Source organism: Pseudopodoces humilis, chromosome 5 (genome assembly GCF_049639895.1).
Source record: "Pseudopodoces humilis isolate 2021_Gansu_Grassland_sample_001 chromosome 5, ASM4963989v1, whole genome shotgun sequence".
Taxonomy (NCBI): Eukaryota; Metazoa; Chordata; class Aves; order Passeriformes; family Paridae; genus Pseudopodoces; species Pseudopodoces humilis.
In genome coordinates, this window is record NC_142204.1 from 9,539,838 (window position 1) to 9,562,788 (window position 22,951).

Consider the following 22,951-nt stretch of genomic DNA (forward strand, 5'->3'; position numbering starts at 1 on the left):
TAGTTCTTTACCATCTTTTTCTAGCTTATGTAGGAGTAGTGTTCAATTTTTGAGGGGATAATGAAGATGTGCAAAATTTACCTAAAAAGAAACCTGTGTAGAAAGGAGCTTAGGTAACTGTACTGCAAAGACAATACTTCAGGCCAGTTATCTGTTACATAAATAAAATTTAATAGAGATTGAAAAAGTCAGTTGAAAGGTGTAGCACGTTAGTGAGCAATAAAATTTTCATCAATCTGCAGCCATTCATAGTTTAGTAATGAACTGTGAACCAGACAAGATGATTTAACAGTTAAAGAGAAACGTTGCAATGCTTGTAGGACAGTTATCTGTCACATGGCGTACACCTCCTCAAAAAATACAGGGAACGGTGCCAAAGCATCTCCATCTCTCTGGGTCCACTGCAGTCCTGTTTGTGTTCAATGTAAGGCATCTGAGACAGCAAAATTATTGTGAGTAGCTGAGCATTACACACAACCAAAATAGCCAATATTAGCCAAAATTATCAGTACTTTTAAAAGAATTTTTACTTCCTGTTTATACTCTTGGAGGCATAAGATGCACAGCAAGTATCAGGATGATGTTCTGGGGAGAAATTTGAAGGATTGTTCCTTCATTGCCCTTTACCTGTTAAATTGTCTTATTTGGTTTATAATTCATTAATAAACTATGAATGACTGCAGAATGCAGCTTAATACATTACTGAAACTTTTATTGCCTAATTAACCCGCTACACCTATAAATTTACTTTCTCAATCTGTATTAAATTTTATTTGTATATAGTATACACTTGGTGTTGAAACACAGTTTACTTGTGTTTCTAAACCCAGCTGAAAAGTATCATTTGCCAAGTATTAAACAAATTTATTTGTATAAATGTATTCTAATCTAACTAATTCACACACTGGAAGTCATTACATACCCAAGAAACTCTTGTGATTTACATATCAAAGTTGAATTTATTCATCCCTTCTCAGTTACTTTGGAAGCTTCCATACTAATTATGCCTTTATTTTTTATTTGAAATGCTAAAAAATGTTAATATGTAGGCAAAGTGTCAACAAATAATTAGTATTTTAAACTACTGCAAAGGTGTGTAATAGATCACTTTTATATAACTCCTGATATTGAGAAAGTAGTTCCAGAGATAAGGTATTACTTTACTGTTGCTGTTCTTAAATAAATAAATAACCTTTTGCTGCTGAGACTTCTGTAAGGCTTTTTTCCTCATTGAAGGCTTAAAAGGTCCAGCAGAGTATGTGACATTTAAAATAATCATGTATTTAAACACCTGAGAACTTTTTTACTATTCTTGGCAAAAGTTTTATCATTGAAAGAAAGCCGATACTAATGAAAACTAGAACATCTGTTCTTAAACGTGGAGGATATTGAGATAAAACAGTTTTTCCCAGTTCTGTGCAATTCCTTAAAAATAAAACCATCACTTGAATGTATTGATAAACACATGGAGTGTTTTGGTTTTGGATATGCATTACAAATTAAAGCATTCTCGGGCAAATAATTGGTTAGGATGATTAACATTATTTCCAGAAGTGAGTACCATAAGGACAAAATGAAATTATGCAAATGAAGGTCTGAATAATGCTTAAAAAATAATCTAAGGTGTTGTGATAAAAGACTGAGAGAAATGTAACTATAATATTATTTTAGATATTACAATATTTTTTTATATTTTAAGAATAATTTCAGCCAGTAAGTCTGTGCTTAATGTACTTCCTATTTATGTAGGGAGAACGTGAAGTTTCTGTGCTAGGTTTTCAAAGTTTGAAAACCTAAGTTTGTCATTCTTTTGAGATAAGTAAAAAGTGAGGGTGTCATTGAAAAGCAAATTTCCATTGACCTTTTAGGCAGAGAATTTGCAATAAGTCTTGATAACTTCAGGGAAGCTGGGAAGGAAAACACAGTTTGAGCTCATAAACAACAAAGAATGGAAAATGTTCTGAACTGCCCTTATATTCAAGCTTTATAACTGGAAAGATACTTTTTATGCTTGAAGAGCGTTCTTGTTAGTGATGAGCAGCAAAGGAGATCCATTTCCATCTTTTTCAGCTAGAACCTTGTCCTAGTTTAGGGCAAATTAGGGAGGAAAACTCCAAATGGGGATTTCCCCAGGGAAATGCCCCTCCCCACCAACTGGTCCGGGAAAAGGAAAAAAAAAATATTCCTTGGAGAGAAGTGGAAAAAGCTGTTTATTTAGCAGAAATTGAATAATATTAAATAATAAAACCTCTTGCTGTTCGATGGCATGGCAAGTCTAGGAAGAAAAGTCCTTTTTATGTGGTGTAGCTCGGCTCGCTCAGGTTCTTATCAGTCCTTTTGGCACTGGAAAGTGCTGAGGCTCAGGCCCCGGTGGGCCACAGGCGTGAGCTCCCAGGGTTTGGCTGGGTGTTCAGTCCAGAGCAGGCTTGAACAGATCCAAAAAACCACAAAGGTCCAGGGAACTCCTCTGCCTCAGCTAGCTAAAACTAACTAAACGCCAGAGAGAAGCTCTGTCCCGCTTTCGGTCTGTGATGCAGACACTACAGTCCAGGAGCGGGATGCGTGGGAGTGAAGTTTTTCTTTAACACAAACTGCGCGCTTCTTCTTCCCCCTCTCTTACTCTCAGAGCCAGTCTTAAAGGTGCAGAACTTAATATATAACATAAACCAGACGATTGGGGATACCAGTATCATAAAGTCACCCCAGGACAAACCTCATTCCAGACAGTGTGTGATGCCTGCTTTTGTGAAAATACTTTGTGAAAATACTTTGTGAAATACTTTTGCAAAATACTTTTTTTAAAAGAGTAAATAAAGAAAAAAAACTGATAAAGGTCAGTAGAGGGAACAATTCCAGGATTTCATATGGAGTGTGATTACATCTCTGCCCCTTGGGAGTTCCATTACCTCCGGAGAATCCCCACTGGGAAAGCAGCTGCATTCAGCTGGGCAGGTGGGGAGTTCCCTGAGTCCCCGGGACTTAGACTCACTGCTTATAAAGACACATTTCAACTGTGTGTCACTTTAACAATTCAGTGGTGTTGTTTTAAGATAGATTAGTCTTAGATTTCCTATGCTGTTATTTTCTATAAATATGGTGACCATTGTCAACTGAGGAAAATTATTCAGGGCTTTATGGAATTCAGCCAAAAATGCAGTGGACATCTCCCATGCAGGAAGAAAGGGGATATTTTAGCTAACAAACCTAGTATTTTGCATACTATTTTCATTAGAGAGTTCTTTTATGAATGGGGATCCAATGGTACTTCTCCTCCTGCTTACATCAGATTTGTCTGTCTTTACTTTCACATTCTTTTGAGAAATGTTTCTTTGTTAAATAAAAATAGCAGCTCTTTGAGGTGTGTTGCAACTCCTGTGACATTTTATCAACTTTCAACACAGTCCCATTCTGTCATCACCAACTAAATTATCTTATCCTGTACCAGTCACTGACATAGCTGATGAATTTTCCATTGCACAACAGAAACCAAATAGTATTGTTTTAAAGAAGAATAAAAATTTTATTAATTTTATGATATTTTGTATTTTTAACCGGTGTTGCACTGCCTTACATTTTTACATGTGGCTTCCATGCCTTTACATATTCTTAATAAATCTGCATACATCCAATTGAGAAGGCTATATTCCAGCAAGATTCACTTTTCCTTTTTGCAAACACTTTTAGCCAAGAGCCTTACTGTAAGCAGTGTTTGTGCCCTTCTGAAGAGGGAAGCTACTCAGAACAAGAACGCGTCTTAATCATGATTTTTCTCATCTGGGTAAGCCAATTTATGGGAGGTCTGACGTAGTATAAAATACCAAGAGGTTTCAAACCAAGCTAAAACACAGCTCAAGCTTTCTGTCAAATTCAGTCCTAATGCTACAGCCTTTTAAAAATGTATTTACATTTTAATTTCTCATATACAACAAAGGAAGAGTGAGCTTGTTTTTGCCTCCTTGCCAGCTGGCTTGGAGAAAGGAACTGAGGGACTTCAAAAGGGGTGTCATTTGTATGGTCTGGGTTTGTAGAGTTAGAGGAAACAATATTTGTGTCCAAATTAGAATCCCTCTGCTTCTCCCTCTCACTCTTTCAGCAACAATAGGGTTCTTACTGGGGAGGGAAAGTTTTGGCTGCTGTGGGATATTTGGTGGGGTTTTTTGGTTTGGGGTTTTTTTTTAGGGAGGAAAGGGGGAGATTGCCTTTTTGTTTTTAACTGCATCATATTGAATAGATTAAAGAGGGAGCTGTGGAATTACTGTTGTTCAAAATAAAAAATTCAAATATGAGAATCGTGGTTTTAACATCATTGGAGGGAAAGACAGAGTGAGGGGTGGAAGAAAATGAAGGGTGTTCTAGAAACAATGAAAAGGCAACAAGGAAAAGATCTGGAGAGTTAATGAATGTCAGATACAGTAATGGGAGAGTCAGTCCCTGGCTCATATTTATGCATTTATCAAAGAATATTTATTTCAATTTTGTTTAAATGTTAATATCATCAAGGTGAATAAGTAAATGCAGTGTATAAAATGTCATGAGTCTTGAGTTGTATTACTCTTAGACTATATTTTTAAAAGCACAGATAGATGTCTATTTTTATTTTCACTGTAACTTTAGCATTCTGAATGCTGTATGGATTCTGTATGAATCCATTTACTTTTTGTGGTCAATAGTAATACATTTTAAAAATAGATCAGCTGACATAGCTTAATGATCTGTATTTTAAAAAATTTAATAGGTCTGTGTTTTTCAAATCACAGTTTAATTAAAAACCCAAAACACCAAAAACCAATTTAAATTCAACACAGCTTTTAGTTACCTCTAAGTAATTTAAGGTGGCATCAATCATTGCTGACTCTTTCTGAATGTTGCATCTGATGTTTTCTGGCTTAACTTACAAAAAAATTATATATTTTTACATTGGTTCAGTGATTTTAGTGAGACTGCTTTGCTTTGAGGAAGAGATTAGGTTCTTTTTTTTTAAGAGACTGATTAGTTTTTCCATCTACCCTACATCCTCAAACATAACTTTTCTCCTCTGGAGTAACTAGTTTTGCTGTTAGTTCAGTACCTCAGTGTTTCACAGTAATTAAAATAGAGAAATTAATAAATGTATGTTATAGTTTTCACCTGGGATTGCTCTTTAGATGCCCAGGTTTATATCTTGGCTCCAAACTATAAGGGGGTTTTGTGGAGGAGGTCAGGGTGTTGTTTATTTGTTTGTTTGTTAAAAAAAAAAATAGAATTGGAACTTCATTGATGTCAGGCAATTTGATTATGTCAGAATGTTGTCATCATCTTTGCTAATCAAGCCCAAGTTCTTTAACACATTCTTGAGAATTAAATACTATCATCTTGATTTGTCCATCTTACGTGTTACTTGTAAAAGAGCAAAGCAAGACTTTCTTTCTGCTCCCACATGTGAGTTTAACATCTGTTTATAAGAACTGGGGGGTTAGTCACATCAAAGGTGGGAGGTGGTGAAAGAAATAACCCAAAACAGGCTTTCATGCATCAACCAGCACAACAGTTGACTGGATTCTGGGGACGCATGCCAGATGTGCACATACAAATGCGCAGTGTCTGGGAAGCAAGTACAGCCAGAGCTTCATCTGCTCAGCAAAAAGGAATGGGAGAGAAGAGGTGCTATTTGTAAAAACGAGTAGCTTCAGACCACAGAGCTCAGGAGTGATGAGAGAGTTGTCTGTTGCTATGAGAGAGTTCTGCATGAACTCAGAGACTGGGGGAAGTCACTGATTGTTGGAAAGAGATAAGAAGGATGATGGATGGATCCAAGCACACCAGCCTCTTGGTCTTTGGGAATATAATGGCATAGGTGCTCTTGGCAGCCATTTCTGGGCACATGACAAAGGTGATTGGAGATGGCTAACATGGATTTACCAAAAGAGAAATTAAGCCTGACCAACCAGATTGCCTTCTGTGATGAAACTCCTAGATTTTGGATGAGAGGATTGCAGTGTACACTGACTCAGTCTGGAGAAGAGAGAGCTTAGAGGAAACCTAGTAGAAGATGGCTAATACCTACAAAGTTGTCCAAAAAATGGAGCCAGGTAGGTTCTGTAGAGGTGGTTAACAGGAAATGTGATAGATTGAAACATGGGACGTTGCAACTTCTTAAAAGGAAAAAAGTATTTTATGATGAAGATAATCACTGGGATGTCTTAGCCAGTGAGGTTGTGAAATCCCCATCTTCAGAGTTTTTCAAGATCTCACTGGACAAGGATATGAGCAATCTGTTTTGAATTCAGTGTTGATCTTACTTTTTCAGCAGGAGGTTAAGCTAGATGACTGCCAGAGATTCCTTCCAACATGAATGATTGTGTGATTTTGTGATTTAATACTTTGGTCATAATCTGAGAAAAATAAATAGCCTGCTCCCAGTCACTGAAGTTATAAGTCCAGTCCAGGGGATATTCCCCAGTTTGAATTATTTGGAGTATTTTACTCCAATATGGCCTGCCTCATTGCCACTTAAGGGCAGGGTCAGGAATGCCTGAACCAAAAATCTGATTAATGCAGTATTTGAAATGATAAACTAGCCAAGTATCAGTTATTGCAAACTTAAATAATTGTTGTATGGAATATAACATTTCTGGTGGTCTTTGGTATATCTGCTATGTTAGAATAGGAGCTTGTACTGTGAAACCTATCCATGCTCAGTGTGAGGTTTTACAGGAAGCAAAATAGAGTAATTCAGAATGTTTAGTAGCATTATTAGTTCCCTAAGATACACTGGAAGTGAGAAGGACTTCTTATGAAATCTCTGTATCTGTGATTTGGATACCTTTTTCTGGACTGTGGGAGATACTTCCTTCCAGCTAGAATATTTCTGAGGTTAGGCAAAAATCCCTTTCTTGCAGAATCCATAGCAATATCTTAAAATAAGTGAGGAGTAGTTAGTTCTTCTGTTTTCTTTATATACTTTGGTTTCTCTGGCAAAGGTGTAACTTCTGTCTCTTTGGATTTTTTTTTTCCTCCCTTCATGCTTAGACTATTTATGACTTTTCAGGAAGCAAAACAAATAACCAACAAGTTAATCTTGATGTTTACAGCTTGATAGCAGTTCCATGATGGAGGAAAAATGTTGAGAGTTCAGTTGCAGATGATGTTTGCATTCTGGTTTGGACAATATGGTCTAAGTGATGAGTGTGATGAGTGATTGTATTTTCTCTGAAACAAGGTCAAGAGAAGCTTTTCATGCAGACCTTCAGCTAAGAAAGAATTTAAAAGTTTGTATTGTCATCTTCTTCAGTGTCTGTTTTTCTTGGTATTTGCGTTATCCCAAACTCTTTGATTTGATGCTCAATTTTCCAAGCTGATGGTTATTTTATTTTCTGATCTAAATTCTTGTCAATTTTCATACTAAAAAATACAGCAACTTGATGCAAAGATGGATACTTGTGTCTCCAGTGATTTCTCTGAGTTTTGTTCAACTTGCACATCATCATTTGTCTTCAAGAAACCAACAAACAAAAATACATTTGTAGCCCGGAATGAGCATGGCAACGATTTGTGTTGAAGATGCTTTGCTTGTATTTTGATGGGAAAATAGCTGTTGATCAGCCAGTTTTCATATAGTATGTCTGCTTTGGAATGCTTTTAGTGTTCCAAAATATATTTACAAATCAGAAAAGGAGTTAAGATTGAAAGAATAGGTAAGTACATCACCATTGTTTGTTCTCAGAGTTTTAATTAAAGAGGCAGCCAAAGAAAATAGTTCACATACTGAAAATGAAAAGGAGATTCAAATGTAAAGATATAACTTGTCTTTCTGTTGATTTTGTGCTAAGTATGATTGTTTATGTTATAATGAAACTTATTTCTATTCTTCAAAAACAAGGAAGAAAACAATGAGGTTTTTTTATTACATTGGAAAAATTTCAAAAGTATGTTAATCTTAGAGCTCAACATAAATTTATTAGAGTATTTGTACATGATGATGCTATGAGTTCTTTTTTATATCTAATAGAAGTAAATCTTGGAAAGTTTTTATTCATGCTTAAGTGAAATTTATTCCTGCATGCTTTTGAAGCTACTTGACTGAGTGTCAATTTTCTTTGTAGTCATCTTTGGTTTTTAAACATCCATGAAAAGACTGAAGGTATCCTCTAGGAATGTGCTGTGAACATCATTATGTGTTACAAATAGTACAACTCTATGAAAATTCAGTACACATTCTTTCAATTAGTTATATTTCTAAACCATATGTTGATTACTTCTCAAAGGTTAACAGAGCTACAGATGGAAATGTTACCAATATTTGGCACATAAGATTTCTAGTTAAAGTTTCATTGATATAAATTGTGGATTTGGTTACTATTATTTTTGACATTTAACATTTCTTATGTTTGAATAAAAGATTTTATCCAGAATAAATATTGGAAAACAATATGTGTACTGTAGTGAACTGTATGGAGTGGGTCCTTTGGAAGGGCTCACCTGTAATAAATATGCAGCACTCCGCTACTGTTTGCTTTGTAAGATCTTTTTTACTACTTTCTGTAGAAAAGTTCTGAGAAAAACCAGGCAGCCTCAGGATTAATACCTAGTGTATTAGGATTTGGTAAAAATCAACTGGGTTGGCAAAGACCTTGGAGATCAAGTCCAGCCTATGACCCAACACCACCTTATCAACTGAACTGAGTGCCACATCGAGTCTTTCTTCAAGCACCTCCAGGGACAGTGACTCCACCATCTCCCTGTGCATCCCATTCCAGAACCTGACTCTTTTCTTTTCGTATCATCCCTTCAGGTATGTTTATACATATTGATAATGAGCCTTCTCTTCTCCAGACTTAATAGCCCCAGCTCTCTCAGTCTCTATGTGAAGGATGATCCAGACCCATCATCTTTGTGTCCCTTTGTCGATCTCTTTCCAGTATGGGTTTTTTTCTGGGTTAGGAAGCCCAGAACTGGACACAGTAATCCAGGAATGGCTCTAACTGTGTGGACTGGAGGATCCTCTCTCGTGACCTGGGGGTAATATTTAGCCTAATGCAGTCCAGGATTGTTGGCCTCATGTTCAGCTTCTTGTCCACTGGGATACACTGCCACCTTTTAGGCGTGGCAGTTCAGCCGGTTTTCAATCTGCCTCACTTTGGTGGACACTTAGGCAGCTTTCACATTAGGATTTTAGAGAAGTGTCAAAAGCCAGCAGTAACTAAAATACCCATGAGTTACCTATACTTTTTCCAGCACACATCCAAAACATAGCCCCCTACTGTGAAGAACTTCACTCTGTCCCAGGAAAAACCAATACAATTATCTACCTTCCCAGCTGCTGAGTTGAGACTGCTTAGCTTGTACCTCCTTGTGGTTTCTTGTCATTTCTTGAAGACAGGGATGACATTTCCTACCGGCAGTTCTCAGACACTTCTCCAGGTCATTGTGATCAGCCCACAGGTTTTGAGCAGAGCCTCACAATTATATCTGCCAGCTCCCTCAGCAGTTGTGGGTTCATCCTGTCAGGCATCACAGACTTAATTATATTCAGCTTGCTTAAATATTTCCCAACATGATCCTTTTTCCCTAAGCCGTCCGTTTTTCCAGACCCTTGCAATGTGTGGGTCAGTTTCCTACCTATAGAAAGAAGGAAAACTCTCCTAGTGTAGTTTCTTCATACATATCTATATGTATCATAAAATGTACAGCAGTAAAGAACTACATAAATACTGATTTTTAACTACATGTGCTATGTAAAATTGTGTTGAGTTTTATAACTGGCTTCAGTATCAGTAGTCATTGGTGATATCTGGCAACCCTTTCCAAATTAATATTTTGTCCTTTATGGACAATGGTAGAATTTAATTTGATCTGAAGGCTGGTGCTTTTCAGATAAGAGACATGAAAATATCCTAATGAAGCTCAGAATTCCTTTCATGCTTGTTTAATTGAAATGTTCTCTTGTCAGCTTCCCTGGCATTGTTCTCCTGTTCACTCCTTCTTCCTTGCTTCCTCTTGCTATCCTGTCCCACCATTTAGATTATGTGGGGAAGTAGGAAAGTATTCAGGACATAAGTTGCCCTGGCACATATGTAGCTTCATCCCAAAGTAGCTATCTGTGTAATTTTTTAAAAACCTCAAGGAAGCCAGAGACGGCTTCCTGAGCCAAGCATAGGTGCTATTTACCATACCATACCATACAGTTTTGGTAGCAAAATGCGCATTCATACTAATAACATTTTAGCTTTAGCACTTCTTTTGTTTAATGTCCTCTTCAGTGAAGGGTTCTGTAGGCACATCCTGTAGGTAAAAAAAAAAAAAGAGCAGATATAAACTGTAACTGTTCTTCACAAAATATTAGTGTCTTAAATATGACAGGGTAGGGATCCTTGTTATACAATGCAAATACTCGGAGAGTGGTGTGGGAACTGTAATTATCTTTCAGTTTAGGGTATGTGCAGGCTCTTCCATATTATTTCCTTTGCATAGTTGTTCACATTTAATCAGTCATAATATTCCCAGCAGGCTGCTCTGTTCACACTCACTCAACTCTGGCTCAAATAATTTCTAGCACAGCAGGAAATGTCCTCACCACCACAATGTTAGGCAGTTGCTTGTGAAAGTTTGTTTGCTACCTCACTTCATTATAAACCTAAAAATATTCCACTGTTATACTCCAGGTACAAATGATATTTACTTGTATGAAATAAATCACAGTGTCTCCTGGCTTCCTGTGGTGAGCTTAAGGTTGTGCCTAATGTGGGGTTTTGTTTATCTTGGGATATCTGAAATTGTTCTTTCCTCCCTATATTTTTCCATATCTTTAGGTTCTTAGCTGTATCTTTCATTAGGATGTTGATGATAGGACCAAAGTGAAAATACTTGCTCTGCTAGAGACCTAGAGATGCATGTGTGTCTTAGTTCTGTAGAGCTCACATTCTTACTTCAGAAGTAATACAACAGAACAGAAACAGTGAAATATAGAACAGAAATAGTGAAATATTAAATCTCTATTTTATACCCAGTAGCACACTCTAGTGTGTATATTAATTAGCCATTGTGGACTGATTCTTACCATGTTTACCTCGATTTCTCATTGATTTAGTTCTCTTGCATTCAGTATTACTATTTTTAGTCTGTACTTGGGTGAATTGAAGGAAATATTTATATCTTCAAATAAAAACTTACCAGTTTCTTAACAGAATCATTATGATGCTAAATGTTATTTGTGATTTTTTTAAATTATGCTCTTAAAGAACAGCTGATTTTATTGAGACAAAAATCGCAGTGCAAAGAGGTTCACTATGAAGAGTTTTAATGATGTAACTGTGTAAAGCAAAGCTGCGTAAGATGGATTTGAACTACTTCAGTTACCTGCAGGGAACTATAGTTTCTTGAATTAATATATTTCTGAATTAGTACAGAAGTGAAGAGAGAAAGGAGTGCATAACTTTCTGAGATACTGGCTCAGACTGGCAGCTGCCTTTGAAGGTAGCACAGCCTTAGAGAAGACAGGCAGTCAGCAGCAACTCAGATAACTGTCTTGAACATTTCCTACAGGAATAGAAGACTCTTTACAGATGTTACAGGAGTGCCTTGGTGTTGACGCTTCAACTTGTGGTAGTTGTTCACATTTATGACACGACCTTGAACAAGTCACTGGTTCTGAAAAACTTGGGGAATTTATTATAAGAGGACAAATGGGTTTTTTTTTTCTCTGTGTTTTGCTTTGTGTGGTAAAGCAAGCGAGAGGAACTGTGCTTTCTAACAGAATGGGATGTCTTACTTCCTCAGTCAAAACAATTGGGGTTTTTTAAGCCATATAATATCAGTTTGAATGATTTGTGTTGTCAGTGATACACGATTGCATCACAGTGGGATTAAAATGTTGTACCCACATGTTGTGTGTTGTTGTTTGATGTGGTATTTAATGTACACAGCAAAATATTTCCATTTTCTATTCTTCTTCTACTTAGCAGTTGTTCTTGCTGGGCTTCAATAAAGCCCACAGTTTTATTAAAGAAAATCGGGATGTCTCATTATATTTGGGGCAGAGGTAAGTGGATTGTGTAGCTGTTGCTTCCTAGTTTTTACTAAGGTGACTCTTTCAGGAGAAAGGAAGTGAGTGACAGAGTAGAAATCTCAAATACAGTTACAGACTGGTTAATTAATTTTTAATGGTCTTACATGCTTTGTTAGACACTAGATTTTGCTTATTCCAAACACACAGGTCTAAGGAAGCATAGAATTGTATTAATTAATTTCAACTTTATTACAACACAAAACCCAAAAAATTATATAGTGTAAGTTGTGTATGGTTTTGTCCTATGATCACTGCAAAGGAACATTTGTTATTAATGTGTTTCTGCTTTCTGCACCAAAATCCAATAATTTAAATCCAAGATGATTTAAAGCCACTACGTACTGCCACACAGGCTGATACAAGAACAGACCCTGAAGCAAAGAACAAGGAGGGAGGGAATATTTTTCATCTTCTTACTAATTGGTGATTGGAAAAATTGGTGCTGCTCATTGATAAGTGGGAAATGCTGGTTAGAATCCAATGAGGTGTTCACGTTGCAGACTTAGTAAACTATTAGGTAAAGGAAAAAATGCTAGAATGTTTCTCTCCAGGTTCCTTTTACATAACTGTGCAGAAAATAAAAAGTAAACAATGCAGATTTGTTTGAAAAATCTACTTAAGATTTATTTTACAATAAGACTTTCCTGGGAATCATAAGAATAAAATAAAAAGATAAAAGAGGAGCCATGTAATGAGTAGGAGACAGGTGTGCATTTCTGAGGAAACTCAATCTGATTCTACTTCATCTCAACATTTTTATTGGTAGAGGCAGTAAATAACATTTACTAAGCAGGTGATTTGCCATCTGCAGGTATTTTTTTTTCTAAAAAATATATTAGAGAACCATTTAGAATTGTTAGCGTTCAGGAACACACATAATCATGGGATGATTATATGAAGGTGCTTTATTGAAGAGCTCTGGGTGTCAGGGGTACACAGACCCAAATCTGACCCAATTTGGTTTGGAGTTGAACATGTTTTATCCTCTATCATTATACAACTTACATATTAATTATTAAACGTACATTGTTCTATTGTAAGCATTGTTTTTACCCAAGCATGGATTTCTCGTGATCCCCCCTAGCCCCCTAACATTGTTCCTCATGTTCTTTAAACAATAATTATATCTAATCACATCTAACAATTGTATCATTTATCATATACTGACTACACAGGTGCAGTTTGACCTGATCGTTAGCAAGCACAAGGCCTAACATTTCTCAGGGCCTACTTTTTCCAGGGCTTTCCAAACCTAACTTTCTTTCTAAGTCTCCGAATTTTCTAAGATTTTAGAACCTTTTACTATCAGAATCATCTCAAGTCTGTAAATTAAAATTGAGAAATAAAAATAAGTTTAATAATGGGACCTACTTGAATTTAGCATTTATATTTATATATATACACATATATATTCATATACATTATGTAATATCTAAAGAATCAAGCTGTGTGCATTTCTTCATGAAAGATGCAAGACTGAGGAAATTAATTGCCATTTATTTCTTTATTCTCCTAATAAAAATTGTTATGTCAGGTGCCTATATTGTTATATAATGTTTTCTGTATTTTTGTACAGGAAAAGCATAAGCAGGAATTAGAAGACATGAGAAAAGCTGGACATGAAGCCCTAACTATTATTGTTGAAGAATTCAAGGTGAATAAGTAACCAAGCTAACACAATTTCCAAATGGTTTTTGGAAAACTTCAGATAAAGTTGGTTAGCTATTTTCAGTAAGGAAACTTAAAACCAGAACAAACCCAAAATTCTCAGTCAGTTCTGGTAAACTTTGGGTTGTATTGTTTATCACAAATCCACATGTTGGACCTCTTCAGTCTCCAGAGCTGCACTTGCAGGAAAGCAGCATCACAGAGCAGTTCAGCAGGTTTTTATCTACACAGCACTAAGGGAGGAAGGTATGGATGAAATAATGCTGAGTCTTCCTTCATGCTGTTTTAGTTCCTGTCAGCTTATAAGATGAAAGAACTGGATGTTACCATGGAGCATAAATGTGTGTGTAAATTTGTTCTTCTGTTGAGTAAGAAACGCACAAAGGACAAAAACTTTCAACAAGTTAGGAAGAGAAGGTAAATCTAAGAATTCTAATTAAAATGGATCTGTCCAGAGAAAAGCTGGTAATGGGAAATGGACAAATTAAGGGGGAAACTTAAGACCTGGTGGCAACTCTGAGCTGAGAACACAAAGGGAGAATTTCAGATTTTAACTGTTCAGTAGCAGTAATTTGTACCCAAAGAATCATCTGGCATGGAGGGCAGGAAGATTTAGTGGTAGGTTTGGCAGTGCTGCATTAGGGATTGGACTCAATGATTTTAGAGATAATTTCTATTAATATTAATAGAATTAGTATTAATTTAGTATTAGTATAGTCATAGTCATATATTATAGTATTAGTATAATCATTAGTATTAATGATTTTATGATAAGAAGAAAGCCTTTTAATAGTTTTGCTAATAACTTTTAGTAGTGTTCTAGCTAATATTGAAATTGGCTCTCTGGAGAAATATCTCTGTCTCCATCAATGACTTAGACTAATTTCATTCTGAACCTATCCAGAAAAAAGTTTCAAAAGTTTCCATTCATGAGAAAACAAACATGTCCACTGGTGATGTCCCACTTCTCCATGCCTCCCTCATTTCACTTCAGTGGGAGAATTATTGTGCTTCTCTTCCCTTACTTCTTTGAGGATCGCTTTGTCTTAGAAGTTGTCAAAAGGGAATTTTACTTGGAGTGTGCATCTTTGGATGTGCCACTGAACATCTTCAGTAGCAGAATTATTAATTTCTGTTTTGTTCTAGATACATGTCAAATATCTGGCTGTTCCTGTGTGAACTTAAATTTTGAAAAAGCATGCGAGCTTTTGATAATTGCTGCATTTATGTTTCCTTCTTTTAAGAAATCCAGCAATTTTATAGTATTGAATGAAAGTTTTGAATGTTTCTGAGATGTAATTTTTCACCATTTTAATTTATTTGTATTAACTAAATGAGAGCTCTGCATGGGTTATATTGGCCCTTTAAAGGAATAATTTCTTCCTGTGTAGTTGGGTAAAGGGGTACATTTATGTGCTATAATAATTTTTGAAAGCTTTCTTACCAGTCAGTCAGCAGCAGCTGGGTAGATCTGATATGCCTTCTGGAAAATTAGATTTATGTTTATCAGTTTCAGTGATTCGGCACAAAAGATTAGGGAGTTAATTGAACCCTGTGTTTCTAAACAATGTTTATATTTAGTGTATTATTTCTCATAGAATATTTATATTCTAGTTACATAAATTCACTCTTTAATACCAGGGAACCATGAAATGAATGTACCTCATACAAGACTTCCTGTTGCCTTGCATGGTTAGTTGACCACTCTGATGAGAAATAATATCAGATAAGTCAAGTTCTGAGTAAATTACTGCAACCAGCCCTGTCTGCAAACATGAGGTGACTTACTCATCAGGGTAGCAACTAAAATCAGAAAGGATTGCTAGATTAAAATACACTCAAGCATTTTTTGGTTGGTTGTTTAATACCTTTCTTGTAACCCTTTGCTGTGAACTTTAATTAGAAAAGTAACACTGAATCATCAGGGAATTAAGTGGAGGCAAAAACTATTCTGTAGTTTTTGTTTGAGAAAATTATCTCATGGATTCTTTTACAATGTTGATTCACTGTTAATATTTCAATATGTTACAGGGCTATGTTGTTTTATTTTTCATGAGTCAAATGTGGTTTTGTAATTATAAAAGTAGTATCTTACATTTTGGGGGTTTTCAACTGCTAAGATCCCTAGGAATTTATTCTATATGTCAGATGTGGTGGGAATTAGTTAGATAACCAAATAAAGGTTCCTACATGTAGCATTTGTTTAGGAATGTAAAGTAAATCTGATTAGTCCTTTTAGTGAAAGACAAAATCATGAGATTCATTAACTATTTTCATTTACTCACAATAAACCAGACTTAATTTTGTGCTAAAATAAGTCTTCAGGATTTAGAGTGTGTTACTCTAATATATATCATTTATATGCAGAAGTAATTTCCATTTTCACTAGGTTTTTTTGTAAGTACTATCTAATTAATCCTCAAATTACCTTGAGTGCAGAAATTCACCTAAACAAATCTATGAATTATTTAAAAGGCATGGGGAGGAAAATCTTGTTTGTGGTTACAACAGGCTTATTTTGCATTCCTGGGGGTTTAATAAAGTAACTGATGCAGGTTATTCCAATCAGGGGATTGCTCAGGCCCTAATTAGGTTGTGTTGCAATCAGGAGTGTGGGAATTCTGACTAATCCTCTCAGAAACCAATGAATTATAATTTTGTGGTGGCACTTCAAGCAGAGCTGTAGCACAACTTACAACGTCCAACATTAGTTGTTTAAGGATAGCTTGTAAAAATTTGAGCAGTTCATCCTTAGCCCCAGGAAATAATCCCCAGAATGCCTCAAACCCAAATCCTGTAACTTAGGTATTGAAACCTTGAGTGGAACAACAGTGGAAGAAAGTTTACTGATTTGTCTTTTCTGTATTTCTGGCATAGACAAGTGTTATTGTTAGTGGATTTTGAACGTGCCTTCTTTTTGCTTTACAAAGGAAAAGAGAGTTGCTATTTTGTGGCTTCTGAGTACACGGCTGCCAAGTTGGTAACCAGAAAATCACAGTTTTCTTCCATTCAGAGCTAATTCCACTCCTTGAAAATGTACTGCAGCAGACCCCAGTTGTTATTATCTTCCTATACTTCCAAATGGCTTACACTAACTTCTAGTCCCTTTCCTGTATTTTGTGGACTTACTTGTTGTAAAAGGGACAGTATTTCTTCATATAGATCTTTCACTAGTGTAGTATCTCTGAGCAGAACAGGTACTCAAGTTTGAGGACAAACCCCCTCAATTCCTACTTCTGATTGGTCCTTCTTAATATGGCAGCAGTGCTTAAAATGCAGCTTACACAAGAAGTCAAATACTGAACAACCTATTTTTAAGGCCCTGGATATACCAAAGCCCTTAAAATTAAATTCAGTTATCTTTGGAATATTCACTTGTCGAATGTGTTGGGAAATCCATTAATAGAGAGCATTTGATGCTTTGTAGCACGAACCCTCAAAAGCCCTGGCCATTGTTAAGCATCTCATATTCTAATCTTCCTTACAACAAATAAACCATCCACAACACAGTCCACAAAACCACAGGAAAGCAAATTAAAAATTAACTCAGTGCTCTATGTAGGTCAAGTTTCCCCTTCTCATGTTTATCTAATTTTATTTAATTTCTCTCTTTCATGTCATTGCTGTTTTAAACTTTTATCCCTGGTAATTAATCACAGTAAGAAAAGTAAATGTAGATCTTGGAAGTTATGCTTGTTGGATCACATCACATCTTAAGATATTTACCACAAGCAACATAAGAATTTCTCCTCTGCTTGTTTAGTCAAACTTTTGTTCTGAAATTGTCACAGTTCTGTAAATAGATGAGTTAATAGTTTTAATCTGTTCTATTTCTCATAATATAAAATGTGCTCTAATGTAAGCTTTAAAGAATATGAGGTTACAGGCAGGTGTATTTATTTGACGGGTTTTATTTCCGTAGATTATTTTATGCAATTAATAGTGTTCTAAAAGACAGCCTGCATGAATCAGATGTGTGTTTCCCTTATAGAAATGAACTTCAAGGTGCAGAGTTCTTTCCAGCCCTTGGTGCAGGAAGAGTTTTGTTCATCAGTTTTCAGTATAAGGTGGTGGGGTTTCTTCAGATTTTCAGAATGTAAGAACAGGTAGATTTTCAAAGCATGGAATATGTGGGGGCCATCAGATTTTCTTTCAAAAATATTTGTGTCAATAATACACCTCTGAACTGAAAAGTTACCCTCTAATAAATAAAGGAAATTTTAAAGGATTTTATTCCAAAGGAAGTTAATCTAAAATCAGGGTATCTTTTTTTAGACATAGTTTCTCCCTAGTGAGAGAAAGCTCTGAAATGTGGCCAGTTCTCAGCTCTTTAAAACATCAGCTTAGCTTATTAAGTTTCCCAGTTGACATCCTGGCTCAGAAAGGCCTGACACATGAATAAAAGGACAAATCCAAAACTCTAGCAAGAGTTTGTATTTCACTTCCAACTTCTGTGCTTGTTCCTGTGCAGGTCACACTAGAATTCAAGTGAGCCTCAAATATAAAACAACCTTGTTTTTTCTCATGGAGAGCTGATGGCTGGAAAATGAGAGATTCTAGTTCTGTACAACAGTGATGCTACAATGGAAGTCTCTCTACAGAATTCAGATAAAAACAAGGTGCAGTCAAATCTCATACTCTGAGAGATCTGGCTATTAAAAGTATTTTATCATTGATTTAATGGCCTTTACATTTTGAAAGCAATTACAAAAATTGCAAGGAAACTCTCCCTCCCCTTCTAGTAAGGATGAATTGTGTATGTGTTTCTGACTATAGAATAATAAATACAGTGTTAAATATTATAAAATTATGAAGGTTAATCGAAGATTAAGAGTAAGTTTGCAGTTTGCTTCTGTCAGGAGTCTGTGAGAACAGTGTCTTATGGAAAATAAATCCTTTACACTCACATACCAGTAAAACTGAGCTATATAGATAAACCCATGTAGTATTCAAACTGTAAGTTGTTGATTCTTACCAGTATGCATCAACACAGTTTCAACCACAAGCAGTTAAATATGAAACAGAATTTTTTATATCACTGCAAAAAATATGTTACCCCTTTGTTGTTGTATTTAACTGCCCTTATTCCATAGCCCCTAAATGGATATGTTTCATTTTCACTAAAAAGGCAGGCTCACCTGGAAATAACCCAATCATGAAAATGTGCAGTATTTTGGGCTGAAGTGGATAAGTTGAATTATTTTGAAAAAAACTTTTTCAGAAATCTTTTAAATAGTTTTACTTGTATCATGTCCATCTTAGCTAATAGCTGAATTAAAACACAACTAGTCAAATACTGCATTTTATTGAGCTAGTGTATCTTTTCCACTGGTCAGGAAAGAATTTGCATTGTGTTTTCTTCTCTATTTTGTCGTTCAGCAATTGTTTACTTGCGTTTCACCCTTAAATTAAGTAGTAGAAAGTAATTAAATGGTGGAGACAGGATGCTGAATTAGATGAATCATTGTCTAATGCTATAAAGCATAAAAATTTGGAAGTACTATTGCCATATTTAATAGAGTTCATATGTTTGAAGCAATGCGGTAACTTCTCATTAGTAACTTTTATTTTTAAAGATTATTTGTTTTCATCATTCAGACTCAGCAGTTTTGAAGCAGAGGTTTGATATACTGGCTTCCATTTAGCTACTTGATGATTGAACAGAATATTCTTTTGGATTGACTAAGGCTCTTGATGCAGTGCTTTGAAGAAACATTCTAAAACATAACCCAGCAAATTGTACACCATGGTTTGTATTTTATACTGATGTTTCATATGAGTAGCTTTAACATTTTCAAACAACACTGTGTATCTGGGAAGCCTGTGTTTTGCATGGATCAGAATTGCTTTTAACTTTTTTTTTTAGAAGAGGTAGGAGAGGATAGTGACCTCAGCTTTGTTTTTCCTGTTGCCTTTATTATGACTAGCTTTTTCCTATAATAAAAAAAGGGAGTTGAAAGAAAGGGGTTTGGTGATTTGTTACTCTTAGGGAATTCTGGAAGAATTGGGGGTAACAGTCTATATTTTGGCTATTTAATTCAAGAGGGTTTCTCATAAATTCTAGCTTCTGGCCTTACAATAAATTCTGTCTGGGCAAGTAGCTGTGGTTTCTATTGCCCATAGAATGAATGCATTATGTACTAGGGCTGTGCAAGTAGGTTTGTATTAAAAATGCTGGGGCATCTCTGTTATGCTTTTGGCAAAACCGTAGTTAAGGCACTTTTGCCTTTTTGAGTATGAGGAGAAATATTACAGATAATCTGGTACTCAGTACATAACACACTTTAGAAATACAGGATGAAGTGTTGTGATCATTTGTGGTTTTAAGCTTTTCTTCTCATATTGGGCACAGTGAAGCTTTTCAGTCCCTGGTCTGTATACAGGAATGCCATTCTCCATGATTCCCACCACACAGGTAGTATGCTGTCATTTCCAGGACTAAATACTCTGACCAGTGCTAAAACGTGTAATTAGGTGTGTATTCCTTTAAGAACCCCCCATGGTGATCATGGCTCTTATTATGATATTTTGATTTACTTTCAGCTCAAGGTTGTCTAAAATTATTCCAATGTATAAAACTTAAAGCTAAGGTTAGTTCTTTATCTGAGCTCAAACAGGGGTTCAGACTAATTTATTTAGTATATCTGGATCAATTTTAAAATGTTTTCTACAGTCATTTAGATGTATGAAGATTTCTTAAATGGTTTGAGGAAATAACATTTTTTCTGTAATTTTTTTAATGTACCATATATCAAACTAAAATGAAGACTCTATAGAGAACTTAAGGGGTTTTAGTCTCTTTATTCTGTTGGAAGCCACCACAACATTTTGGTTATTGAAGAAAAAGTAGGATGAGTTCTCTGACAGTTTTTTTGGGTTAGCAGAGAGATCAGAAAGAGGGAAAGAAGCCTCTGGGTGGAATTCTGGGCCACCTGGTCTAGTAGAAGGTGTCCCTGCCTATAGGAGGGAGTTGGAACTACATGAACTTTAAGGTCCCTTCCAACACTTAAAATCCTCTGATGCTGTGATTGTATGATGACCCTTCCCAACTAGTGTCAAGGAAGTTCATTGCACAATATATAGAAGGAAAAATTAATTAACAAGAAAGGTCATATTGAAATCCTACCCTTGACTTCATGCAACAGCTTCCATAGGCTACATTCTGATGTAACCTTACTTGAACTGATTCAATTAAAAGGAGACTGTTTCAAGAATGCCAGCTTGGTATTAGATCACTGGCCATAGATTTATGGAATGTCATCCCAGCAACATAATTAACAACTCCTCCTTAACTAATTAAGGAAGAAGATGCTGTTTCAGCAGTGATAAGAGTATTTGCCCAAAACAGCAATTAATCAAAAGATTTTTAGTGTTATTGTAACTATAAGATTAGAGATACCGATCATCAAGTAGCCAAATGTATGTTTCACAGTTTAGCAAATGAGCTAATTGGTAAATGAAATTTTTAAAAATTATTACATTTGAGTAGTTGATTATCTTGAAAATTGCCGGAGCTTTGGATGACTATCACACATCTCATTTCCCATTGAGAAACCTGTAGTACTGTGCTACATAGGGAGATTTTTCTCTCTTTCTCCTTGGCCAACTAGTGGAACAGTAAAATATACCACATCAGCCCTGTGGTACTATTTAAACTGTGTTAATAGTGTGTATAACAGAAATGGAAGACTTTTGTTTCTGAATGTGGAATTTTATGTATTTTCTAAAGAAAAATAGTAATAATAAATTAATTTTAAAAATTTAACAGCCTCTACATGCCATGAAGTGAATAATAATTATTTCCTTGAAAACTGAAAACTGAAAGTTCTTTATACCATTTAATAGGATTTTAACAGTTGCCAGTGAAGTTTGCAGAGCAAAAGGTGACTCAACCCTTGGCATGAGCAAGGAACTGTCTGAGAAATGCTGTGGCAGCCTAATGGCCATTCTGTTACTGCGTTCCCTAAGAACAGAATTATTTTATTTTCCTCTGTACCAGTTACATGAAACATTTTTTTGCTACAATAGTTTAGGCAAAAAAAACCCAACCAAACAAAAAAAAATTAACCCAAACCCCAAGGTCCTGGCTTAATATTTGTGATATGTGACTGTTCTAATTTATGCAGACTATAAAGATTCATGTACAGAGCTTACACTTCCTTGAGAGTTCAGTTTTTCCGAGTGCTCAAATTTCTATAAATGAAAGAATTTAATTTAGTTAGAAATAAACTGGCTTTTTTGAAAGTAAACTTACTTACTTACTTACTTTGCTAAATCCCCTATAAACACCAGTAAATGTATTCTCACACTTTGATTAAGCCCAAGTTTTAACCTTTTTAATTGCTGAATTCGTACTGAGAGCAACTACCATGCTACAGCATTACTGAAGAACAGTGATTTTGGCATAAGAGGACAGTGGAAAATTTGGAAAGGTAATTCAAAAATTGTCAGAAGATTTTATCTCTTTTTACATTCTTGGGTTTTTTTAAAAGTATTCAAAATTTTATTTGATGTGTGTGTTATGTTCCATGAAGTAAATATATCTCTAAAATATTGTTTGAAAGATGAAGATTTTTTTTTGTCTGCATTTGGGCCAAAGGTCTGTTTTCTGTAAAAGTCATGTCTGTTTTAACTTACCCAGTCATTTTGACTACTTCAGTATATTGATTACTAGTTTGGTACATTCTGTATAAAGAACCCGGTGAATATTTGGAAAGAGGTAGAAAGACTTTATACTATCAGGAAAAAAGGCTTAAATCACATGAGCCAAGTAAATGTTTATCTACCATCGTTAAAAGAAACCTGAGCGTAATTCTCCAAATGATAATTTGGTTTTTTCATGTATCTTCAAGTATTTTATTTCTCTTTCTGCATTCAGATGCTGGAGGTTGTGCAGGGCTTAGCCAAGCATGTGTGATTTCAGGCATATGCACAAACACGTGCTCACACACTCAAAACTCCTACTCCCATCATCTGTTTGTTACTGCCTTGGTACTTAGTCTTTCCACACTTTGACTTACACTGCTTCACATTCAAGTGTGAACATCCTGGGGGGGCATTCTTTTATGTTTTATGTTACTCAGAATTTCCATCTGCTTTTACTTGACTTGTGGTTGTGAAGATCATGCTTGGCCCATGGGATCTTACACAGTGCCGAGAGGATGTGGAGTTTTGTCAGCTAGGGAAATATGTCTGGCTTTTTTTTTTTTTTCTCTCTCTTCAGCAGCTTTCATATTCACC

The 22,951-nt window shown here is 35.6% G+C and overlaps 1 protein-coding gene across 5 annotated transcripts in view; it reads left to right on the top strand.

The window, feature by feature from the left end:
- Positions 1–22,951, top strand: part of CCDC91 (coiled-coil domain containing 91) — a 133,885-nt gene that overhangs the window by 51,157 nt on the left and 59,777 nt on the right. For 4 of the 5 annotated variants that reach the window (XM_005533123.3, XM_014261667.2, XM_088055528.1 and 1 more), the window contains one exon: positions 13,620–13,697. The exons of the other annotated variant lie outside the window; for it this stretch is intronic. In XM_005533123.3, the coding sequence (XP_005533180.2) occupies positions 13,620–13,697 (78 nt within the window). The remainder of the gene's footprint in view (positions 1–13,619; positions 13,698–22,951) is intronic. 5 annotated transcript variants of the gene reach the window in all.